General features: G+C 43.9%; 2 protein-coding genes across 2 annotated transcripts in view; one reads left to right on the top strand and one right to left on the bottom strand.

Moving 5' to 3' along the window:
• The window catches only part of Hgd (homogentisate 1,2-dioxygenase), a 50,789-nt gene extending 37,722 nt beyond the window's left edge, over positions 1-13,067 (bottom strand). Inside the window, exons 1-3 of the mRNA XM_052158378.1 lie at positions 13,053-13,067; positions 5,597-5,668; positions 4,591-4,679 (exon numbers count right to left, since the gene is read on the bottom strand). Coding sequence (XP_052014338.1) covers positions 4,591-4,679; positions 5,597-5,668; positions 13,053-13,067 — 176 coding nt within the window. The remainder of the gene's footprint in view (positions 1-4,590; positions 4,680-5,596; positions 5,669-13,052) is intronic.
• Positions 1-21,946, top strand: part of Eaf2 (ELL associated factor 2) — a 1,192,577-nt gene that overhangs the window by 73,477 nt on the left and 1,097,154 nt on the right. The gene's annotated exons all lie outside the window — the stretch shown is intronic.

The following is a 21,946-nucleotide window of genomic DNA, read 5'->3' on the forward strand; positions in this document are numbered from 1 at the left end:
TTTCACTTCTTCCGTGGTGTTCATTGCTCTTCAGGTTGAGGCTCTGGCTCCCACCTAGGCACACAGTACCAAAACCCGAAAGGCTTGAGAAAGATGTACGTGGAGATCCACGGAAAAGCGTCACGGGATGCTAACTCTCGCTTTCCTCGTCAGGACAGCACATCCTAGATAGCCTGAGAGTGTATAAAGAGTGCCTTGGTTATTTGTTAAAAGTAGAAATCAACTTTGTCCTACAAAATGACAAAGTGATTTATGACAATGGAGAAATAATTCCATAAATTCAGACACTCCTGGCGGTGTGTCAGGGTTGGTTTTTTTTTTTTTTTTTTTTTTTTTTTTTTTTTTTTGGTTGTTGTTTTTGTTTTTGATTTGGTATTTTTGAGACAGGGTTTCTCTGTATAGCCCTGGCTGTCCTGGAACTCACTCTGTAGATCAGGCTGGCCTTGAACTCAGAAATCTGCCTGCCTCTGCCTCCCAAGTGCTGGGATTACAGGCGTGTGCCACCACTGCCCCGCTTTTTTTTTTTTTTCTATATTCTTTGTTTACATTCCAAATGAGTTCCCCTTTCCCGGTTCTCCCCTCGCTATAAGTCCCATAAGCCCTCTTCCCTCACCCATTCCCCAATCAAACCCCTCCCACTTTTCTGGTCTGGTAATACCCTACAATGCTGTATCAAGCCTTTCCAGGACCAGGGCCCTCTCCTTCCTTCTTGGGGATGATTTGATATGTGAGTTGTGTCTTGGGTATTCAGAGCTTCTGGGCTAATATCCACTTATCAGCGACTGCATTCCATGTGTGTCCTTTTGTGATTGGGTTACCTCAGCATATTTTCCAGTTCCAACCATTTGCCTAAGAATTTCATGAATTCATTGTTTTTAATTGCTGAGTAGTATCCCATTGTGTAAATATACCACATTTTCTGTATCCATTCCTCCATTAAGGGACATCTGGGTTCTTTCCAGCTTCTGGCTATTATAAATAAGGCTGCTATGTGGAGCATGTGTCCTTATTGCATGCTGGGGAATCCTCTGGGTATATGCCCAGGAGAGGTATAGCAGGGTTCTCTGGAACTGTCATGCCCAGTTTTCTGAGGAACTGCCAGACTGATTTCCAGAGTGGTTGTACCAGCTTGCAATCCCCCCCAGCAGTGGACAAGTGTTCCTCTTTCTCCACATCCTTGCCAACACCTGCTGTCTCCTGAGTTTTTAATCTTAGCCATTCTGACTGGTGTGAGATGAAATCTCAGGGTTGTTTTGATTTGCATTTCCCTAATGACTAATGATTTTGAACATTTCTTAAGGTGTTTCTCAGTTCTTCCACAACTTTTTCTACGGTTATTCCTTAGAGTCCAGCACTTAACACTTCTTTCATCCATTTCTTCTGATATCTCCAATGCACATATAAACAAAACTGGCAAACTGTTGGCCTACTCTGTCTTTTCCCATTAGTGATGGAGGAGGGAACACATCTCACATCTTCCCCAAGGGCGGTATTATAATTTCACTTTCAATTTTCTGCATGAGTGTGGCATGTATGTGTGATGTGTTGGCATTGTATGTGTGCATGGGTACACACATCTGTGAGCATTCAGAGGCCAGAGAAGGACATTTCTGTCTTGTTCTATTAGTCTCCTCCTTGTGACCTTGAGACAGTGTCTCTCACTGAACCTGGAGCTAGGCTGGCAGCCCGAAGCTCTGGCAATCCTCCTGTCTCTGCGCTCCACAGATGCGCACAGCCATGCTGGCTTTGCATGTAGGTGATGGGGATTTGACGTCAGGCCCTCACGTTCAGACCTCGCGGTGCTTTTTGCCCACTAAGCCATCGCTCAGGCTCCAATTACCTTAGTCTTAAAAGTGAAAATTAGAATCTAATTTTTTTGGTTTTTTTTTGTTGTTGTTGTTTTGTTTTTTCGAGACAGGGTTTTTCTGTATAGCCCTGGCTGTCTTAGAACTCACTCTGTAGACCAGGCTGGCCTCGAACTCAGAAATCTGCCTGACTCTGCCTCCCAGAGTGCTGGGATTACAGGCGTGTGCCACCACCGCCCAGCTAAAATCTAATTTTTAAATGTGTCTTTTATTTTGAATAAGGTCAAGTAAGTTTTGCTTATTTATTAGTCATTTGTAATTCTATAAATTATAGAATTATACACATACACACACACATATATTACAATATATAGTTATTTCTATAAATTACTTGTATAGTCCCATATTGATTTCAGTTGGGTTTTATTTGGTCTTTTTGGCATTAATTGTGAGAACTTTAAGAATTTTCAGTTCTCTACTATGTAGTTATGAAAGCATACGCCCATGCCTTAATGTAGTATATTTATGGTTTACTTCAGCTTTTCTTTGTTAAGTTTTGCTATCTGTGTACATCAAGGCCTCAGCCAAAAGTCTCTTTTCCAGGATCAGATCTGCCTTGAGGAAGGGAAAAAGAGTCTGCTGAGGTAGAGCAACACTGTGTCTCACTAAATCTTTCCAGAGGTTGACAGGGTGAGGAGGGATAAGGACCCTTCCGTGATAATGGAAGACCTGTTGTGCTCAACAGGCTCCAGTGCAAACTCAAGAGTGAAGTTTGCTTGGCTAGACACCTAGTGTCTGAGGCATAAATAGGCTAGATTTGTTCTGTGCTCATCTGGTTCCTCCAGCTCCTGATGCAGTGACTTCAGACCCTAGACTCACTCTATCTGTGGGCTGAGCACATATATAGGTCTTAGTGTTGGCTGTATGACTCAACTTCCCAGGCCAATTCTCTTCATCTTTATCTCCTAGGGTTGTTAGGATCGCAAGTCACCTACCTGGCACATAGCAGACACTCACTTACTGGACAATTATTGAACTGCTCACCCTTAATCATCTGGGTTTTTACCACAATTTAAACGTTTCCACATCTGTTGTCTCGAGAGTGAAACGGCACCTCTAATAGTTTTATTTTTAGTGCTCCTAGTGCTTTGGGGTAGTGAGTAGTGACTATTCAGGCTGACCCGCCCATAAATGAGGCGGGACATGATTTCCTGCAGAGGCCTGAGTGTTTTTAGAAAAGTCTTGTGCACCTTTATGGAGTTGTAAGCAGATGGGTGGGCCATGCCTAGTGTCCTTTATTTTTCAACCAGTTTATAAAACTCCCCAGGCTACACTCCGTTGCCCTGGACAGAGATTTAATTCTGATGCAGGGAATGTTGCCAGCTCCTTAATGAAATGCCAACAACTCCTTTTCAGCCTCCTGGAACAGAGCTCAGCTCCTGCTGGCTGAAGAGACTGTTGAGTAATGGGGGCAGGCAGCATATTCCAGAGACCAGGTGGCCTGTGTGGAGATGCACCATGGAGTCAAGAACACAGCCATGAAGGCCAGGTTGTCGTGTTAGGATAGATAGGGATTGTTTGTAGGTTACCTTATCTTGTCTGGAGGAAGAGATTCGGTAACAGTAGAAGCAACCCCTGATTACCTGTCTGATTTTGTTTGTGTCTTGTTTGGTTGGTTGGCTCCGTGATTTGAGGCACAGTACCTAGTCCAGGACGGCCTCAGATTCTTCTCTTCATTCTTCCACTAGAGCCTCCCAAGTACTGGGATTACAGATAGTCACAATAACCAGCTTAATCCTTGCTTTTTTTTTTTTTGACAAATATAAGCGATTGTATCTCTTCCCCTATTCCTTCACCTGCATTATCTCTCAGGATCCAATCGACAAATGAAAGGGGATCTGAAAGGGCAGCCGCCATGTTCAATACCATACAACTGTAGAAGAAGGGGTGAGGGCTTAACCTGCTGCCTGCAGAGTGGAATCCGTTCATTATGAAGGGAAGCAAGGTTTAGCACCTATGTGGATCTTTGCACTGCTGTGCTCACTGGCCCATCTGCTTCTCAGGAAGACTTAGTCAGTGGAGATAAACCCACTTCCTCCTTCTATCTAAGTAGTATAAAGCCCACTCCAACTCTCCTTCAACTCTCCTAAGCCAGCAGCATCATTCTTTGTACATCCCTGACCTGAAATCCCTACAATTAGATGTGATTAATTGGAATCACAACACCGAACTGCCTTGTGGGTCTTCAGTGTCTGTGTTGATCCTGCTCCACAGAAGCTGATTAGAGAGCAAGTTCACTGAGGCAGCTTGTAGGATTAGAGAGAGCACAGGGCATGCCACACTGCGCTGATGACTGTGCTGGCTTCCAGGAAGTTCCAAAGAGGAAAATCCTTATTAATTCAAACCACAAGGGGCCGTACAACATGACCTTTCAGCTTGGATTATCAGTTTTCATGCAAAGAACATAATGCTTCTAGTCAGCCAGGAAAAAATGTCTGAGTCTTCTCTGACTATAATTTGAAACTTTACAATCCTTAGAGGAAAGTCAGACCGTGGGAAACCTTTCCTGTGGCGTTCTAGAGAACCTTTGTAATGGAACTGGATGTGTGTGCTTTTTGGCCCTGTATAGCTGTTCCCTAGCTTTCCTCTGCCAGTTACCCACTGGGAACAAGCCTGGATGCCCCTGATGTTACTCAGAACACGGCTCACAAGGAGGACCTTGGGGAGGCGGTGGCTGGGGTACAGTTCCCACAGACTGTAAGTCGTAACTGATCTTGTCACATACCTTCTCTTATTGGTGCTTCGTGGACAAGTGAAGGCCGATCCTGAGAGCTGCTCAGCATAGAGGTTGTAGGGGCAGACCTGAGGATTATTCTAAAAGAAAGGAGGCAACACATTCCATTGTTACAATGCCCAAAGCATCCTGTCTTCCCATGAACCAGTGCAGTGTGTGTGTGTGTGTGTCTGAATAGGGGAGGCTCTGGATCACTACACATTACTATCCCCTCCCCCCAAGCCATATGTAGTTGGAATAGCTTTATGACTTCCCCCAAATGGAGGAGTGATGCAGGCTTATTGTAGAAAATGTATAATGCATATGATGGCCCATTACCTCACCAACCAAAGAAACTCAATATGAGCTTGTATATTTGTATATTTCTTTCTGTTCTTACCTCAAAAAAATGAGGATTCTATGAGACATATAGGCCTATAATAACCAGGAATTTTTCTCTTAAAAAGGACATACTACATCATGAGCATTTCTTTTATTTTGTTTTGAAAGAGGTCTTGGTGTGTAGCTCAGCTTGCCCTCAAATTTGAGAACCCCCTGTTTCTGCCTCCTGTGTGCTGGGATTACAGGTGCATGTCACTTTGCTCTATACGTACTTTTCATACCATGAAATATCCAACCAAACGTTTTGAAACTAAACCTGTTTACTGTAATTTTTACTATTAGAACTGTTCATATATTTCTCAAGAAGCATAGTTTCTCATCAGAGCTCCCAGAGCTCCCAGAAAAAAAAAAATCCTAGACTTTGGGGTGTATCCTGGAAGCCTTGTAGTTAATCTCACTAAGTTGGGTTGGGTCCTTTGCTGTGGCTAATCTCCAATGTAAACCATTTTAATATTTTTAGTGCTATTTTGTTGTAGCTCCATGGTCCTAATGAGCTTGGAAAAGGGTCAGCTCACCTGCTAGATTTGAAGAGAGGTGTTGGGTGGGGCTATTGGCTTGTAGGCGTGTCTTCTGGGTCTGTGGTTTGAAGCACACCAAGTGTTTCGTTCATGCTTACCTGTCCTTTTGGCAGGGAACCTGGACAGCGAGGGTCCTCTGAAGCACACTCGTTCCCAAATCCAGAAATGTACTACATGTGACAGAGACACAAGTTCCATGGTTACTGAGTTGTACTTATTTGTTTGTATAGATGTGCTTGTGCGTTTGTGCTCACACACACATATTTACATGTGTGGAGGTGAATGTGTGGCATATATGGAAGACCACAGTGATGTTGAGTATCTTCCTTAATTACTCTCCACCTTCTGAACTGGAGCTCACCACTAGGCTGGCCAGCCACTTTGCTCCAGGACTCACTGACTCTACCTCTTGTAAGCTGGTGCTTTCTGAAGATCCAAACCCTGGTCCTCAGGCTTGGGCCACAAGTGATCAACCTCCTGGGCCTCTGCACTATCCCCAGCCCTTTATAGGATTTAAAGAGCGTTTTTACAACACTGGCATTCTGTAAGAATAGCCACAAGGGCAGGTATTTGTGTACGATGCTCTCTGTATGTAACATCTGCTGTGTCTTGGCTGGTGAACCATTTAGGAAATAAATGCGTTTTAAATATTTGCAGTTAAACCAGAGAAATGCTAGGTACTTCACAGGCTTTTGTACCCTTAACTGTTCCTGTCTGGTTTTATAAGCTTGCTTTTAATGATCCCATTTCAAGAATAAGCTCTTTCAGTTTGTTCTATCTGGAGATTCCTGGAGGGAGATGGCTTGGGCATCATTTTGACTCCAAATCAGCAGTAACTTGCTGGCTGTATATTGCAGCTCCTTTCCCTCTGCACGCCCTAAAACAAGGAAACAAACAAGAAACCAAAACCCCAAACTGGAAGGAGGTATGGGGATTTAAAGCTACAGGAACATGTTTGCTAGAAAACTCCTTCCATAGGAGCCAACATCATCTGGGTTATCTAGAATGTGTGTGTGTGTGTGTGTGTGTGTGTGTGTATGATATGTGTCTGTGTGGATACAGTAAAAGAAGGGTTGGGTTAAGGACAGGCAGAGAGGCTTTCCGGAGATGTTCCAGCCTAGAGTCTTTTCAGAACAATGCAATGGACCCTGCTATGGGTTCCATCTCTTAGGTTTAGAACACAGAGACTGGCCGGGTGGTGGTGGCACACGCCTTTAATCCCAGCATTTGGGAGACAGAGACAGGCAGATTTCTGAGTTCAAGGCCAGCCTGGTCTACAGAGTGAGTTCCAGGACAGCCAGGGCTACACAGAGGAAACCCTGTGGGGGCGCGGGGTGGGGGGTGGGGGACATAGAGAGGGAAAATTAAGTTTCTCGACAAGGTAACTTATAAGCATCTCTTGAAAAATTTAAAACTCCTAAAGGCTGCTTTATTGATGGTAATTGGTAAAGATCTCAGTTATCAGGTTAATTGTCCACAGACCACTGAACTAGGGACCATGTAACCTCTAGTTTGCATGAAACCAACCCTGTTTCTGGAAAATGAGCACGCAGATGATATTTATATGGCGGCCTACGAACTGTGAGAGCCACGGGTGGCTCGCTACTTCAGTTGCCCCAAGCTTTAGATGCATCAGAATCCCATCAGCCTCTTTGAACGTCTTAATTCCCTCTCTGGAAATTTATTTACAAAATAGCTGTGTGAAATCATGCTTATGATCCTTTGGGCAATTTGAGCACAAGCCGCAGATTCCATAACATTTTGACCCAGTTACTGCTCATCCATTGTGACCCAAGACTCATTCCTGAAATGCTGGGCACACCTGACTGTCGCCTGACTGTTGGAGGTCTGTCACTGTCTCTCTTCTTTGTCCTTCCATGTTTCCTGAAGGTTGGGTCTATGCCAGTTTTATTGACCTCTGTGTACCTTGTGCCTCAGCCCATGGAAGCTATTCAGTGAGCATCTGTTGAGAGTTTCTCACACAGGAGGACTCCTCAGAGTGCAGGATGGCCACGGTGAGCGTGCCTGGACCTCCCTTTGCTCTTTGCTCTAACTTAAACAGGAGTTGGATTTAGCCTAGGATAAGGAGAGTGCAGCCTTCCTGGGTGAGTGAAATTCCACCATATGAGCACAGTTCTTTAAGAGATATGAGAAGGATGGGTGTGGGTGGAGGATAGGCCCTTCAAAGTTCTTGGCAGCTGGGGGAAGAAGCTGATGGAACGGACTTGGATGTGTGAGCGATGATCAGGCCAGCAGTGTCTATATTTGGAAAGAATATGAAATGTTATGACCTAGAAAGCAATGGGAGTGAGATTATTCATTTGCCATCAGACACAGTTTTTGTGGGTGGGGGTGGGGATGGGGGTGGGGGAGGGTATCGCTGAGGGTTGAACTTGAGGTCTCACATGCACTGTGCTTTGCCACTGAGCTGTACCTCTCAACCCCCACGTTTTTTCTCTTTCTTTCTTTCTTTTTTTTTTTTTATTAAATCTCTCTGAAAATTTATCAGAATCCCCCCTCCCCCAACCAAGTTCTATTATAATGAGATTTGTTCCAAGCTGCGTGCTGTTTGGAATTATAGCTTTGGGGTGATGGCAGAGACCATCCACTACCCCAGAACCTCCACTGAGTACAATTTTCTTCTCTCAAAATGAGCCTAGTGCTCACCACCAACAGGACTGAATTCGAGCCGCAGAGAATCAGTAATGACCTTAAATTATCTTCAGTTCTGTGAACAACAGAATTGTAGATCAGCCGGTGACAGAAGCCGCGGAGGATGACAGAGCCCTCGCTTTGTTGGGCCGCGGCTTTGTTCCTATCTGCGGGGAGGAAGGGAGGTTTGAGTGCGGCCCTGGCCAGGGCTTTCTGGCAGGCAGGGGCGGATTTTACTGATTAACCTTCCCTGCTTTTTGGAACCGCTGGCCTCTGAACAGAGGTTAGAAGCGCGTTCGAAACGAGGAAAACGGAGAGTTGGTCTTTCTGAAGCATTTGATTAAGGCTGTGCTTTAAGGAAAAAGGGAAAGAATACAGAAAGAACAGCTGTCGTTTGGGAAGGCAGCCACCCAGAGCTCCGAGGGAAAGAAGGAAAAGGGGAGGAAGGGGGTGGGGGTGGGACAGAGCAATTTTGAATCCTTCTCCTCCATGGAAGTGCACTAGCTTAAAAAGCAGGCGGCAGGTGCCGAGTCACCATTAGCTGGTTGGTCTTCCTAACCCTCCAGGAGCAAAATTAGAGAGGCGTTTGGAAGAGCTTTTAGATGAGGCTTTTCGCCTCCGGAGGCTTCGCAGTGGAGGGAGCTGTGTTTTGCAGCTGCTGTCTCAAGGAGTCCAAGGACAGAGTCTGAACTCTGCGTTTATCAGCTGTGAAACCCCAGCGCTGCACTCCAGCTGCCTCTGGGCTTATGTAAACTTGCACCTTGGGGGGGGGGGATGGGGAGAAAAGAAAGAAAAAGAAATCTGACATTAAGCGAGCGTGTTTATGTTTCCTTCAGCTCAGATTCTTGAATAATTTGATGCTATATAAAAACACCATCTTCTTTCTTTCCAAGAGAATCACCCATGCTTCTTAAAGGAAAGAATACATTTCAGGGGCCCACGTGACTTGGGCACATTCACTTCTTCAGCAGTTCACTGGCACACAGCTGTTCATTCTCACCTGGTCCCCAGGAAATGATTTACTTAACAGTCATTGAAAGAGGTTCTTCCTTCTGAGTCAGATTCCGGGTTACACCTGATGGGGGAGGGAACACTTGGGGCACCTTGTTTCCTTTTACTGGGTGTTATGGAAATAGAGACAAGTCTGGGGGAGCAGGAGGGGGCTGGCGGGGAGAAGGAGTGCAGGCCTAGGGCTCTTCTTTCTTTCTTTTTTTTTTTAACTGTGAAAAGATCCAGTTCCTCTGCTAACCAGGTTGTTAGGGAAACTTGCAGGTGTCTGCTGCAGGCTGAAGTGGTCTGGAATAATCATTGTGTCTTATTTGTTAAGGCCTGAAACGAAGAGGCAGGCTTTTGAATAGAATTATATTTAAATAGGCTTGGAACTTTGAAACCCCGGCCTCCTGGCAAACAGTCTTCTAAGTGCTTAGTTAACAATGAACCAGGAGCCAAGTGGGTGGCTCAGCCTGTGATCTCTGTACTTGGGAGGTGTGAGAAGAAGAGGGCTTGATCTCTATGTACTGAAGCTCAAGGCCACCCTGGGCTACCCAATACCTTGTTTGGAAGAGACTAAAGACAAAAATGAGACAAAAGGATGAGAGAAGGGACTTGAGGCTCACAATTGTTAGGTAAAAGAAACAAAACAGAGTTTTAAGTGGTCATAAAGCGACAAGGTAAATTAAAAACAATAAAAACAAGCACCTATTCCTTCCTGTCCCAAAGCAAACAAATGCTAAAAGGTAAATTCATGGAGTTAGCCGGCTCATCTCAAATACCTTCCCCCAGTATGGGGCTGCAGAACAGTCTTTGAGTGTGGAAGTTAAAATGTATCCAATCACAGCTAATTGTCTTCCTGGGTTGGCCTGAGGTAGCAGAGCAGACTTTTCCCCCCTGGAGGCTCAAGTCATGGGATCAAAGGGCTCTTTTCATGACCAATTCAATTAGAACCTGACTACAGGCAACCAGTTCTTCACTTGGGTCTCTGCCACCTTGTCACTCTGTCTTCTCTGGTCTCCATTCTTTGGAAAGGAGTCTAAGGAAGGTCCCCCTAACCTCTGGCTGCCTCACTCAAGGCCTGAGGTAGTTTTCCAGTTGTTCCAGCATAACTTGAAATGAACTTGGGAATGTAAGCAGATGTATTCTTTTTGCAGATAGGAATATGGAAGCAGCTTTGGGGATGACGAGATTCCAGATTTGAGTGTTCTCTAAATGTACTCTCACATGTTTTTGTTAAAACAGAGGTAGAAAGTAATCTACAGATATCTGAGTAATGCACTTTGAAGATAAAGGAGGGGCTGAGAGTCAAGGAATGTGGACGCTCTAAAAACTGAAGCCAGAGAAATAATATTCAGAGCCCCTAGACAAGTTCAGCCATGCTGATTCGTTGAGGCTGGCCCGGTGGGACTAATTTCGGATTATCCATTTTCCCAACGTGCAGGAGAACGAGTGTTCTGTTTTAACCCAGTAGGTTTAAGGCAATTTGAAGGCCAATAGGAAACTATAGGTCAGTGGGTGCTCTCACCACAAGAATCATTTCAGACCCCAAGGGTCTGCTGGTAGGACCCAAAGTCTGCATGTGAAACCAGCTCTGCATTTGAGGAGTGGTCCAGCAGAAGCAACACAGTCCAGAACTAGCGAATCCACCTTAAACATCATGGGATTATTTCAGCTTTTGACTTTTCTTTCTCTAGCTGTGATTTTATGTAAAGATGATTTCGGGAGAGGCTTTGTGTTGACATAGCCGTTGAAATGATGGAGGAAGTGAGAGAAACATTTTAAATTAAGTTTTATAATGTTTATTGATTGGGACGGTTCTGCTTTCTTCTGGCTCTCCATGTTGAGATCTCTGACCTCTGAGATGCCCTTTCCTTTTGGAGATTAGACAGCAGGCTGGGCCAGCCTTTGAAACTGAGAACAAAGGCAGGCATGCCATTTGCATGTGGTGGCGTTTGCATAATAAGTTGCTTAAAAATTGCAGCGGGATAGGATTTTAGATATGATTTATTTATAAATGGTAAAGATGTTTCCTCCCTTGATGAACTTCCTCTTAGGATTTCCATCAGAAAACAGAACTCCCCTTTCTCCACACCTTCTTCTGCTGGCAGAAGGGTCCCTGTTAGCTATGCTCACTCCCCCCATGATTCTCATCTGCATATTGGCCCCCCCCCCCTGGACACTCCCATTCATGCAGCAACTCCAATTTAGCTGAAACACTCTGGTTCCTGGGATTCACAGGTCTTTCTGTGTGTTTTGCATCTTCGCACAAGGTATTTCCTCTGGTCAAATCCTTTGTCACTTCCCTCGAGCAAGTTTCTTTTGAGAAGTTTCTCCCTTCCCAGGCTGTGATGACTGCTGTGTCACAAACTAACACTGAATGAGAACTAACTCTAAATCTAGTGTGAAGACAAAGGAGAAAAACTCCCTACTAGGGAATTAAGCACCTTCAAGGAGTCTATTAAAAAGGGGACCTGGTGGATTGACCCTCCCAGCTTTGACTGAAAGGCTTCCTGGCCACGTTCAATCCCTGCATTCCAGGAGGAGGTCTCGGGAGCCTGTCCTACTTGTCTTGAGCCAATCCACCAGGGTGGTCTAGTTCTGGTCGTGTGCATTGAGCTAAGTCCTAGGAAGAGTTTTAGACACTGGGAACACACTTCTTTTCCCTGGCCCATAGGTCAACCTTGCAGGTGCCCCTGCCCTTTTTTGGGGCCTGCAATTTAAACTCTTAAAAAAAAGATTTATTTATGTATTTATTTTATGTGAGTACACCATTGCTCTTTTCAGACACTCCAGATGAGGGCATCGGATCCCATTACAGATGGTTTGGAGCCACCAGGTAGTTGCTGGGATTTGGACTCAGGACGTCTGAAAGAGCAGGGCCACTAACCACTGAGCCATCTCTCCAGCCCACAATCTAAACTCTTGACTTGTAGTACAGTCTCCACCATTTACCAGCAGGGACCTTGGATGAGTCCCTTTGTCTCTATGAACCTTGCTTTCCTTATTGGTTTAAAAATAGAAAAAAAAAAAAGGCACCCTACCCCCAGGTTTAGAATACTAATGCACCCTTAAAACATCTAGCACATGTAGCACAAGACCTACTAATTCTTCCCAATGGCACACTAAATAAAAAGTACTGTCCAAACCCGAGTCTGAACTCAATGGCTAAGCAGGTGAAGCACACTGAACTGGCTGGCATGAAGCAGTCCAGGAGGGGGCAGCTACAAGAATGGCAGACAGCAGTGGGCAAGGAGACGCAGGGAAAAATGCACACATCCATTTAGAAGGTGAGCTCTTACCACTCCTCAGACCCACACGGCAATATCAGGAGTTAACAAAGGCGAGGATGCTACTACTGCTTTTTGTCACCTCTCGCTTGTCAGCTCAGCCAATCACATCTACTAACATTGTGGTGTAGCGTGTGAACACAGGGTTTAGGCTGAGCCCTTGTGTGTGTGTGTGTGTGTGTGTGTGTGTGTGTGTCTGTGTGTGTGTGTCTGTGTGTGTGTGTCTGTGTGTGTGTGTGTGTATGGACACATGCACATGAGTCTACAGAAGCCACAAGGCTACAAGAGGGTGTCAGAGCCCCTGGAACTGGAGTGTGAACTGCTGAATGGTCTCTGGGAACTGAACTCAGGTCTTCTGGAAGAGCAGAGAGTACTTTTAACCACTAAGCCATCTCTATAGCTCCCCAACCCACAAGTCTTTTTCAACTCTGACACCAGGAAACATCATACATTCTTGCTGAGGAAGGCCAATAGACCTGTTAGACATCTCTTCAGCTCTTCCATCCTTCCTTCCTTTCTTTCTATTTCTTTTCTGTTTTCTTCTTCTAATGTTAAGGGACACCCCCCCCCCCCCAGGCACACTCTCCTGTCTTAATCCTAATCCAGCCAGATGGTTTCTTACCTTTAACTCTGCCATTTCCCTTCTGCTGGAAGGAGAGCCAGGCCAAGGTACCAAGACCAAGCTTCTGAGGTACCAATGCTCCTGTGCCTCTTTAAAACTACTCTCTGCTTGTTGATTTTACCAGTTCCCTGTGTCTCCTTGGTCAGCAGGTCACTCAGGGCAGAGTTGCTTAACTGACACACTAGTCAGAAAGTCCAACATGCTTACATCTAAAATTCTTGCACAACTTTTTCTTTTCTTTCTTTCTTTTTTTTTTTTTTCCTTTTTTAACCCCGGGTCATTTCTGAGGCCTTTTTTTTTTTCTTTCAGCAATCTGGTCTCTTTCACCTGACATAAACATTGACCAATTATTTGTTCCACTTTAAGGAAGTCTTATTTTACGGAAGGCAGAGAATGTAAAGCTCTTTAAAAAGGAACTGTGGGAGTTATTTAGCACCTGCCAGATGTAGCAGAGAATTCTCTCTTAGTCCTAACTCAGGACAAGAAGGTGCAGGGCCAGTATCTGGTGCCCATGGGAAAAACAAACAAACAAACAAACAAACAAACAAAAAACCCCAAAAAACCCAATGTGCTTTGACCTGGTGCAAGCAGCGGGAAGAAGCGACTGAGGACCGGATGCTCCCTGCTGCTGCCTCCTGTGCGTGAGCTCAGCTTCCAGATCATGAACTGCTGACAACCTTGTGTTAGCTGATCTTAAGGCAAACTGGGACGTTTACTGTCATTTGTCTTGTTTAAAATTCTTTAGCCATTTGTTTACTACTCCTCTGAAAGTAGACCGCTGTCCAGCTGCCTTCTGGACGCCTTGTCCTTTATTTTAGTCATTCATTGCAATCACTGCAAGGTAGCGACTTCAGGATTGGTGGTGCTCAGGAAGGAAGCATACACAGAGACTCTCGTCTAGGCCAGATTTCCCCCACAGATATTACCTCATTTAATTCCACAAAAACAATTTTGCAAAGTAGGTTTTATTATTCCAAACTCAGATGCAACAGCGCAGGAAGGAAATATAGCTGGGTCGGTCAATTTAGCTGATTTTCCAGAAGTTAAATCCTAATTTGTAAACAAATTGGTGAAAAAGAGGAGAATGATAAATCAGACTTTTGCAACTAGAGGGTTCTGACAGTAACGGGTTTATTGATCTGTAAGAAGTAAAGGACCTGTCTTTGAACAGAGTCCCCAATACAAGAATGACACTGCTAGAGAGCAGCTAGAGCTGACCCTGTTTTACAATAAAATCTGGAGGAAAAGAAATACGAAGCATTTACACTGAGCCTTTATTGGCTATAGATAAGAAGGGCGGGACACAGGCCTCAGAGGCTTCCGATTGGTTGGTTGGTTCCAAACTCAGATGTAGAGTGGCACTGAGGGCCAGTCTCAGCATACAGAGGGGAGTGTGAAAGTAGTTTTCTTTGCTGATTAACCTTAAAATTTGAGTTTAAATGGCCACCTTGGCCTGGTAATTCCAGGTGAGACCAAAAGAACCATGAAGTAAACCAGCCCAGATCATTGGCTTGGAAAGAGACAGAATGGCTTAGTGGTTGGTTAACAGTAGAGATAGATAATTTAACCAGACAGCTAAAAATCATATATTCAGGTCTAAAATGGATCCAGGCTGCCTATCTGAGTTCCTGTCTTTAGATTGTGGATTCAGGACTGTGGCAATGGTTTGCCTGTGTGTGAGGTGTTCCACACGGAGGGCCAGCCCTGGTAATAGAAAGAAGGGATGTAGGTATAAATTTGTGGACTAATTTCTGGCAGGCAGCTTACAGGGAATTGCAGTTCACAGACACATGACATTCCATAGCATACAAACTCTGGGTTTTATTATTTATTTATTTATTTATTTATTTATTTATTTATTTATTTTGGTTTTTCGAGACAGGGTTTCTCTGTGTAGCTCTGGCTGTCCTGGAACTCACTCTGTAGACCAGCCTGGTCTCAAACTCAGAAATCCTCCTGCCTGTGCGTCCCAAGTGCTGGGATTAAAGGCGTGCACCACCATCGCCCAGCAAACTCTGGGTTTTATAAACAAACTTCAAAGTGGACGGAGAGCCCTGTATTATTGAGGCTAATTGTACAGTATGCAGACTTGAAACAGAAAGTAAATTCAAGGAAATGAACCCTTCATGTCTGAGTTTATTAGAGCCTTGGAGCTTCCTTACCCACTGCTAACTTGCTTTGATGGTTGAAAAGACAACACACAGGAGCCAATGAATGGCAAGGGGGCAGCTTCAGTGCTGGGCTTTTCTATGGTGCCAGCATGAAGGCAGGTTTATGTGTTTCACACGAACCTGTGGTGTGATGGTGCGCACCTTTTAATCCCAGCACTTGGGAGGCAGATGCAGGTGGATCTCTGTGAGTCTGAGGCCAGCCTGGTCTACAGAGTGAATTACAGGATAGTCAGGGATATATAGAAAGACCCTGTATAAAAAAAAATAAATGAATAAATAAAATAATAAAATAAGCTGGGCAGTGGTGGCACATGCCTTTAATCCCAGCACTTGGGAAGCAGAGACAGGTGGATTTCTGAGTTTAAGGCCAGCCTGGTCTACAGAGTGAGTTCCGGGACTGCCAGGGCTACACAGAGAAACCCTGTCTTGAAAAACAGCAACAACAACAACAACAAAAAAAAAAAACCAACCAAACAAAAAAAAGTTTCCCTGTGTGAGAGAAACAAAAGCGATGGCTGGATGGAATTTTCTTTAGGACGCTGAAAATGTTTAAATCAATATTAATCTATTAAAAAGATTTAGGAAGTGCTCCAATGTGGGCTAACTTCATTTTCTGCCTTTTCTATTTTTATAACAATGATTCAATAAATTATTTGCTTTGCAATTACTATGCCAGGTACTGAGAGGCAAACATCTAGGGAATGAGAATTAAAAACCCCCACAGGTATGGGTAGCCTTGATTCTTTGTGTAATGGCTTGCCATTTTAATTAATGTAAGCAGGTACATATTCATTCTTGTCCTACTGAGATGCCTTCCAGGAGCAGGACTTTGAAAGCAGAGTACACAGAGGTTAGCTGGCTAGGAGAACCACTTTCTGACCTAGCAGTTGGGAACTTCACTCTTTGTGGAAGCCCCCCAAGGAAAGGTCTAAAAAGGAAAGCATCAAAACCAAGCATGGTAACCGGCGATGTGGCTGTGACCCTAGGTACCTGGGTGGCCGAACCAGCGGCTTCTCGTTAACCCAGGCTCCAGAGGCCAGCTTTAGGAAACACATTGTGATCTCCTGACTCAGAAAAAGAAGGGAAAACCCAACCCCAGACCCTCAGCCCTCTCCTTGGCCCCAGCTGCACTTTCAGGATCTTCACAGCATAAGTTCCACTCTTTAGATCCAAGACTGGAAGTTTCTTCTCTAGGTGAGTGGCCAGAAATACGACATCTCTGGATAACTTACAAGGCACAAAATTTCTGGAAATATTCCATGTATTTTATTTTTGCTGCTGTTGCTGCTGTTGCTGGTGGTGGTGGTCCCAGTGCAGCTAGAGTCTAAGGACAGCCTAAGGAGGTGGTTCTCAACCTGTGGTAGTGACCCATTTGGGTAATGAAGGACCCTTTCACAAGGGGTCTCACATCAGATATCTTGCATATCAGATATTTACATTATGGTCCTAACAGTAGCAAAATTACAGTGAAGGAGCAATGAAATAATTTTATGGTTGGGGTCATCACAACATGAGGTGTATTAAAGGGTCACAGCATTAGGAAGGTTGGGAAGCAGTGGCCTAAGGAATTTGTTCTCTCCTCCTACCATGTGGGGCCTAGGATCAAACTCCATTGTCAGGCTTGGCAGCAAGAGCCTTTACCTGTTAAGCCATCTTACCAGCCCTAGAAATATTTAATCTTGCTTTGTGTGTGTGTGTGTGTGTGTGTGTGTGTGTGTGTGTGTGTGTGAGTGTGTGTGGTTTTACACATTAAAATTTTTGTTCACATAAAAACAGATATCAATGCAAGCGATTTTTATTCACTTCTGAATTCAAAAATCAGTCATTTACCATTAAGCATTGCTTCTAATGATCTATAATTCAACACCTTAGGTTTTTTACTTTTGTGTGAGTTGAAAGGGAATAATAATCGGAGGCCTGATTGGAAAAGGCTTCATTTCCCAGCTACTGGAACCATGTACTTTACTGAATATTACAAATTGTCATCTGTTTATAACCATTTTTTTAAATACTTTTATACTTGGATAGACGAGAGAAAAGCTTTGTCATGAAGGAATGTGACAAAGCCTTGGTTGTTTTTTCCTTTGTATTGACACATTAATTATACATAATAACGGGCTTTACTGTGTTACCTTCATACATGCATATAGTATGTTCCAATTCTATTCTATTCATCCCTTGCTTTTACCTCTTGCTCTCCTCCCACTTCTTCCTCCCAAAGGGCTCTTCTTCTTCTATGGCTCTGGTTTTTTGGAGCTCCACCGATGATGGCAGAGGAGTGTGGACAAAACCTGTAGACAGGTACAAGGGCATTTTACCAGTGATGCTGTTCCGGTGTGAGAGACCCGAGTCGGGTCTGTTTTCTCTGCCCAGTGATGATTTAAGTCAGAAAAGAAACCAGTCACAGCAAACAAACAAGTTTTATTAAAAGCAAAGAGCATGTGTCCACCTCACTAAAGAGTTAGACTACTTCTCGCGAGTAGGAAGAGAAGCCACAGTTGAATTTCCTTTTTTTTTTTTTTTTTTTTTTTTTTGTCCTGGAGGGCTGGGGTTTTAAAGGCGTTGGCGGGGGTGGGTGGGTCTCCCAGCCCTCACTTCTGATTGTCATCGCAGTCGGAGAAGAGTGGGCTGTCTGGCACATGGCCCGGGTCTGGACCTGCCTAGGTCACAGGGAGTTTAAGTTCAAAGAAGCTTCTCAAGGGGCGGTGGAGAAACTTGTCAAGTCTGTCCTTGGTGGCTACAGAGCACGTCACTGTGGGGCTGGGTACCTGTGGAAGAGATCCGGCTGCGGGGTGCGAATCCTTTGGTCCTTTCTGTCCTTGGTCCTTGTCCTTGCTGGAAACGCCGAGAGGTCTGTTGTTGCTCCAGCATGGTGAGTTTAGATGGAAGGAGAGACAGCCCATGATTTTAAAGATTTATTGTAGAAAACAGAAGAAAAGAGAAAAAGGTAGGGAAGTAGAAGCGGGTCCTGCCCACGTGGAAAGAGGGGAAGGGAGTGGGGAAAAAGAGAGGTAAGCAAGGGAGAGCAAGAGAGAAGGAGGGCAATAGGGAGAGGAGGGGCCAAGAAGCCCCTTTTATGGTGGGCCAGCCACCTGGCTATGGCCAGCTAACTGTGGGGCGGGGCGAACCTGGCTGTAGCCAGGTGACTGGGGGTGGAGTACCAGGGGCTTGGGGCAGGCATTGCCCTACGAGGCGGATGGCCACAGAATTATGGAGTTGAGAGCCTTGTGTGTCAGCCTGGTATCTGGGAGCGTGGGCAAACAGCCTTCTGTCCCTCGTGGATTAAATCCACTGGGTCACCGGGGTTTAAACAGTTAAACCAGAATGTAGACTGCCTTTCACGGTTCGACTTGTCATCTTTCTCATTTTTATTTTCTCTGCCTGTCTGTCAGAATGCTGCCTCTCCCCCCACGCCGCCCCCAAATAAACCATTAACTGCAAAAATCTTGGGTGGGGGCATGGGTTCTTCTCATGTCGAGGCAGGACACTGATGGCTCCAATCTCGTGCAGGTCTTCGGTAGGCATCACAGCAGTTGATTCCAGAGTGCAACCGCACGTCAAGCTAGAAGTCGGCATCCACACCATCCCAAGCCTTCTCGTCTTTCTTCTATTCCTTCTACAATGTCCTTGGAAGGGATGATAAACAGACATTTCATCTAGTTGTCTTTTATTCTCAGTACTCTGACTAGTTATGAGTCCCTTCAGTAACTGCTGACCATTACCAAAGGCTTCGCTGATGAAAGCTAGCAGCAACTGGTTGGCTATTTTTCGCTAAAGCTTTTCTGGCTTTGTTTTCAGGAATTCCACATATATGAAAAAAATACGTTGTTTTAAAGAACGTATTAGTCACTTAACATTTTCAAAGTTCATTATTATGTTGTTTTCAAGAATTCCTAATATAGAAAAAATTTTTTTTTAAAAACTATTAACAGTCATTTAACATTTTCAGATCCTGTCTTTGGTTGATTTTGCTTTTCATTAGTAAATATTAATTGTACAAAATAGTGGGTTTCAATGGACATTTTCACAATACATATTAGGTTTAAATAAGATAGGCTCATCAATTTGAATTCTTAGCCTCTAGGGTATGGACCTCTTTGACAGGGTTAGAAGGATGAGCGGGTGTGGCTTTGTTGGAGGAAGTGTGTCACTGGGAGTGAGTTGGCTTTGGGGTTTCAAAGGCCCATGGTAGGCCAAGGTTTTCAACTTGCCTGAGGATCAGAAATGTAGCTCTCAGCTACATCTCCAGCACCGTGCCTGCCATGCCTGCCGCCATGATCCCCACTGTGATACTGATGAGCTACACCTCTGAGACTGTGTAAGAAAGCCCCCAATAAAATGCTTCCTTTCAAAGAGTTGCCTTGGTCATCGTGTCTCTTCACAGCAACAGAACAATGACTAAGTCACCTAAGACAGGCATATTAAAAAAAAAATAGGGATCGGTACAGGCAACGTCCTTAAATAAACTATTTAGAATTGTCCTTTTTTTGGCACCTGGACAATTGAGTGGACCTTGAGAAAATGTACCACAAATTGAAAACAAAATGCTTTGTTTTCAGGAATTACACACACACACACACACACACTAAAAATGTCAAAAATATAAAATAGATATCTTATTACATATAGAATTAAGGGATGGGAAGGAAAACAGATGAAACTCTGAATTTAGATCCAGTCTTGGAGATTTTTTAGGTACTTCTGAGTTTGAATGCAACTGATGGGAGTCCTTTGGATTCATTGTAAATGAAAAGTCATACAGCTTTTCAATCCCATGGAACAGCCCTGGAAAACTCTGTGTATACACACTGTGTAAAGGCAAGCATATACTGGAATAGTTGAGGTTCAGGGTTAGACTTCCTGGGATCCCTCTTTTTTCTGTGAAGTGATTTAGCTGTCTTTCAACTATGAAGAAATACATTTTTAATTTCTTCTACTTTTTTCTCACGGTGTCTTCTAAATTTTAAAGTATCAAATCACTGCAGAAATCCCATTGAACCATTAGGTTTCTTAGAACCACCATCTACTAAATAGCTACTCAAATTTCTACCTATGTTAGGTGCTCTAGTACACACCACTGAAATGAAGGTAATGACAGAAATTAGGAATACTTCATCCCAGTCTGATTGTGGAGTATATCACTCCCAAGAAGTCTTTTTTCAAAATGGACAGAAAAATAATAGTAACTTCAGAGATGAATGCCCCAGGGAAGGGGAGACATTTTCTTTTCTCATTCATGTCGGAGGCACCAACAACAGGTAGATTATCAAGTGAAAAGCATACTGATTGTTTGAACTTCAAACAAGCAGGGTATGCCTGGTGGTAAGGCACACTTACAGATTCGACTTGGTGTTTCCATCTTTGAGCATAAAGATGCTCCTTTCCTTCTGGGGTGAAGAGGGGGCACGTGGGATAAAGGTTTTTGTGACCGAGCTCAGGGAAAAGGCAGCTGGGTTCTATAACCTGCTTTGGGGGAGAAGGGATGAGAGGGAATGGAGGTACACTCATGGTTTTTGCCCTTTTTAAAATGCCAAGGAACTGTAAGATGGAGTAGTGTGTTTGCATTCCAGTGGCATGGAGGTGGGAGACCATCTACATCCTCAGTTAGGTTCCAAGTACGGCGCTGCCCATGCACGGGTCAGACTGCTTTGACACTTGGTTGCCTCTACACTGAGGGAGAATATTGGTTAACAACTCTACATTATGCAGGGAAAACCAAACCAAAACAAAGAAGGCCAGAAAACAATGGTTAACAGCTATCACTAGCAACTTATGCTAACAAGAAGGTAAGATAGCTCTTGGTGGCTCACGTCTGTAATCCCAGCACTTGGGAGGTAGAGGCAGGCGGATTTCTGAGTTCGAGGCCAGCCTGGTCTACAGAGTGAGTTCCAGGACAGCCAGGGCTACACAGAAAAAACCTGGTCTCAAAAAACCAAAAAAAAAAAAAAAAAAAAAAAAAAAAAAACCCCAAAAAAAAAAGAAAAAAAAAGAAGGTAAGATAATTAAGATTCAACACATTAAACAACAATCCTGGCAGTTGTAATAATTTATTTTCTGTATTGTATTATTGTTTACATGTAGTATATATGACTACGTCTTTAAAAATCATGCTTCAAGAACATCCTTTCAAAGATGTCTACAATTAATACTCATTTGGTACACAGCTTTATTTGCTGCTAATATGCTTACAATGAATTGACTTCAGATAATTAGATTAAAATTTATTTTTTCTTAGAAACATATTGCTCAACATAAGTACACACACACACGTGCACACACACACACACACACACACACACACACACACACGTGGACACACATACACACATTTGATTATAAAAGTATAAAATCCACTGGGAAGCCCTAACTGTACAGAGTTCAGAGATGATAGACTTGGGCTGGATTAATCTAGCTGTGTGATGTTTAGTTTGTGTGCCAGATTTTTTTTTTTAAATAAAAAAGTTTATAAAATTGTAAAGAAAAGTGACAGTTCAAGGAATCAAGCAGGTTAAAAAAAAAAGAAATGGAATTGAGGAATATTATGAATTTATTAAACCTGACCCCAGAGCCATGATTGATAGCTTAAAATATTTTTATTTGTTTTTATTTTATATGTATATTTGCCTTTATGCATAAAAAATACACTGTGTATATGCATGTGCTCACAGAGGCCACAACGGGGTGCTGGGTTCCCTGGAAGTGAAGCTCCTGATGGCTGTGAGC

Source organism: Apodemus sylvaticus, chromosome 15 (genome assembly GCF_947179515.1).
Source record: "Apodemus sylvaticus chromosome 15, mApoSyl1.1, whole genome shotgun sequence".
In the NCBI taxonomy this organism is placed as follows: domain Eukaryota; kingdom Metazoa; phylum Chordata; class Mammalia; order Rodentia; family Muridae; genus Apodemus; species Apodemus sylvaticus.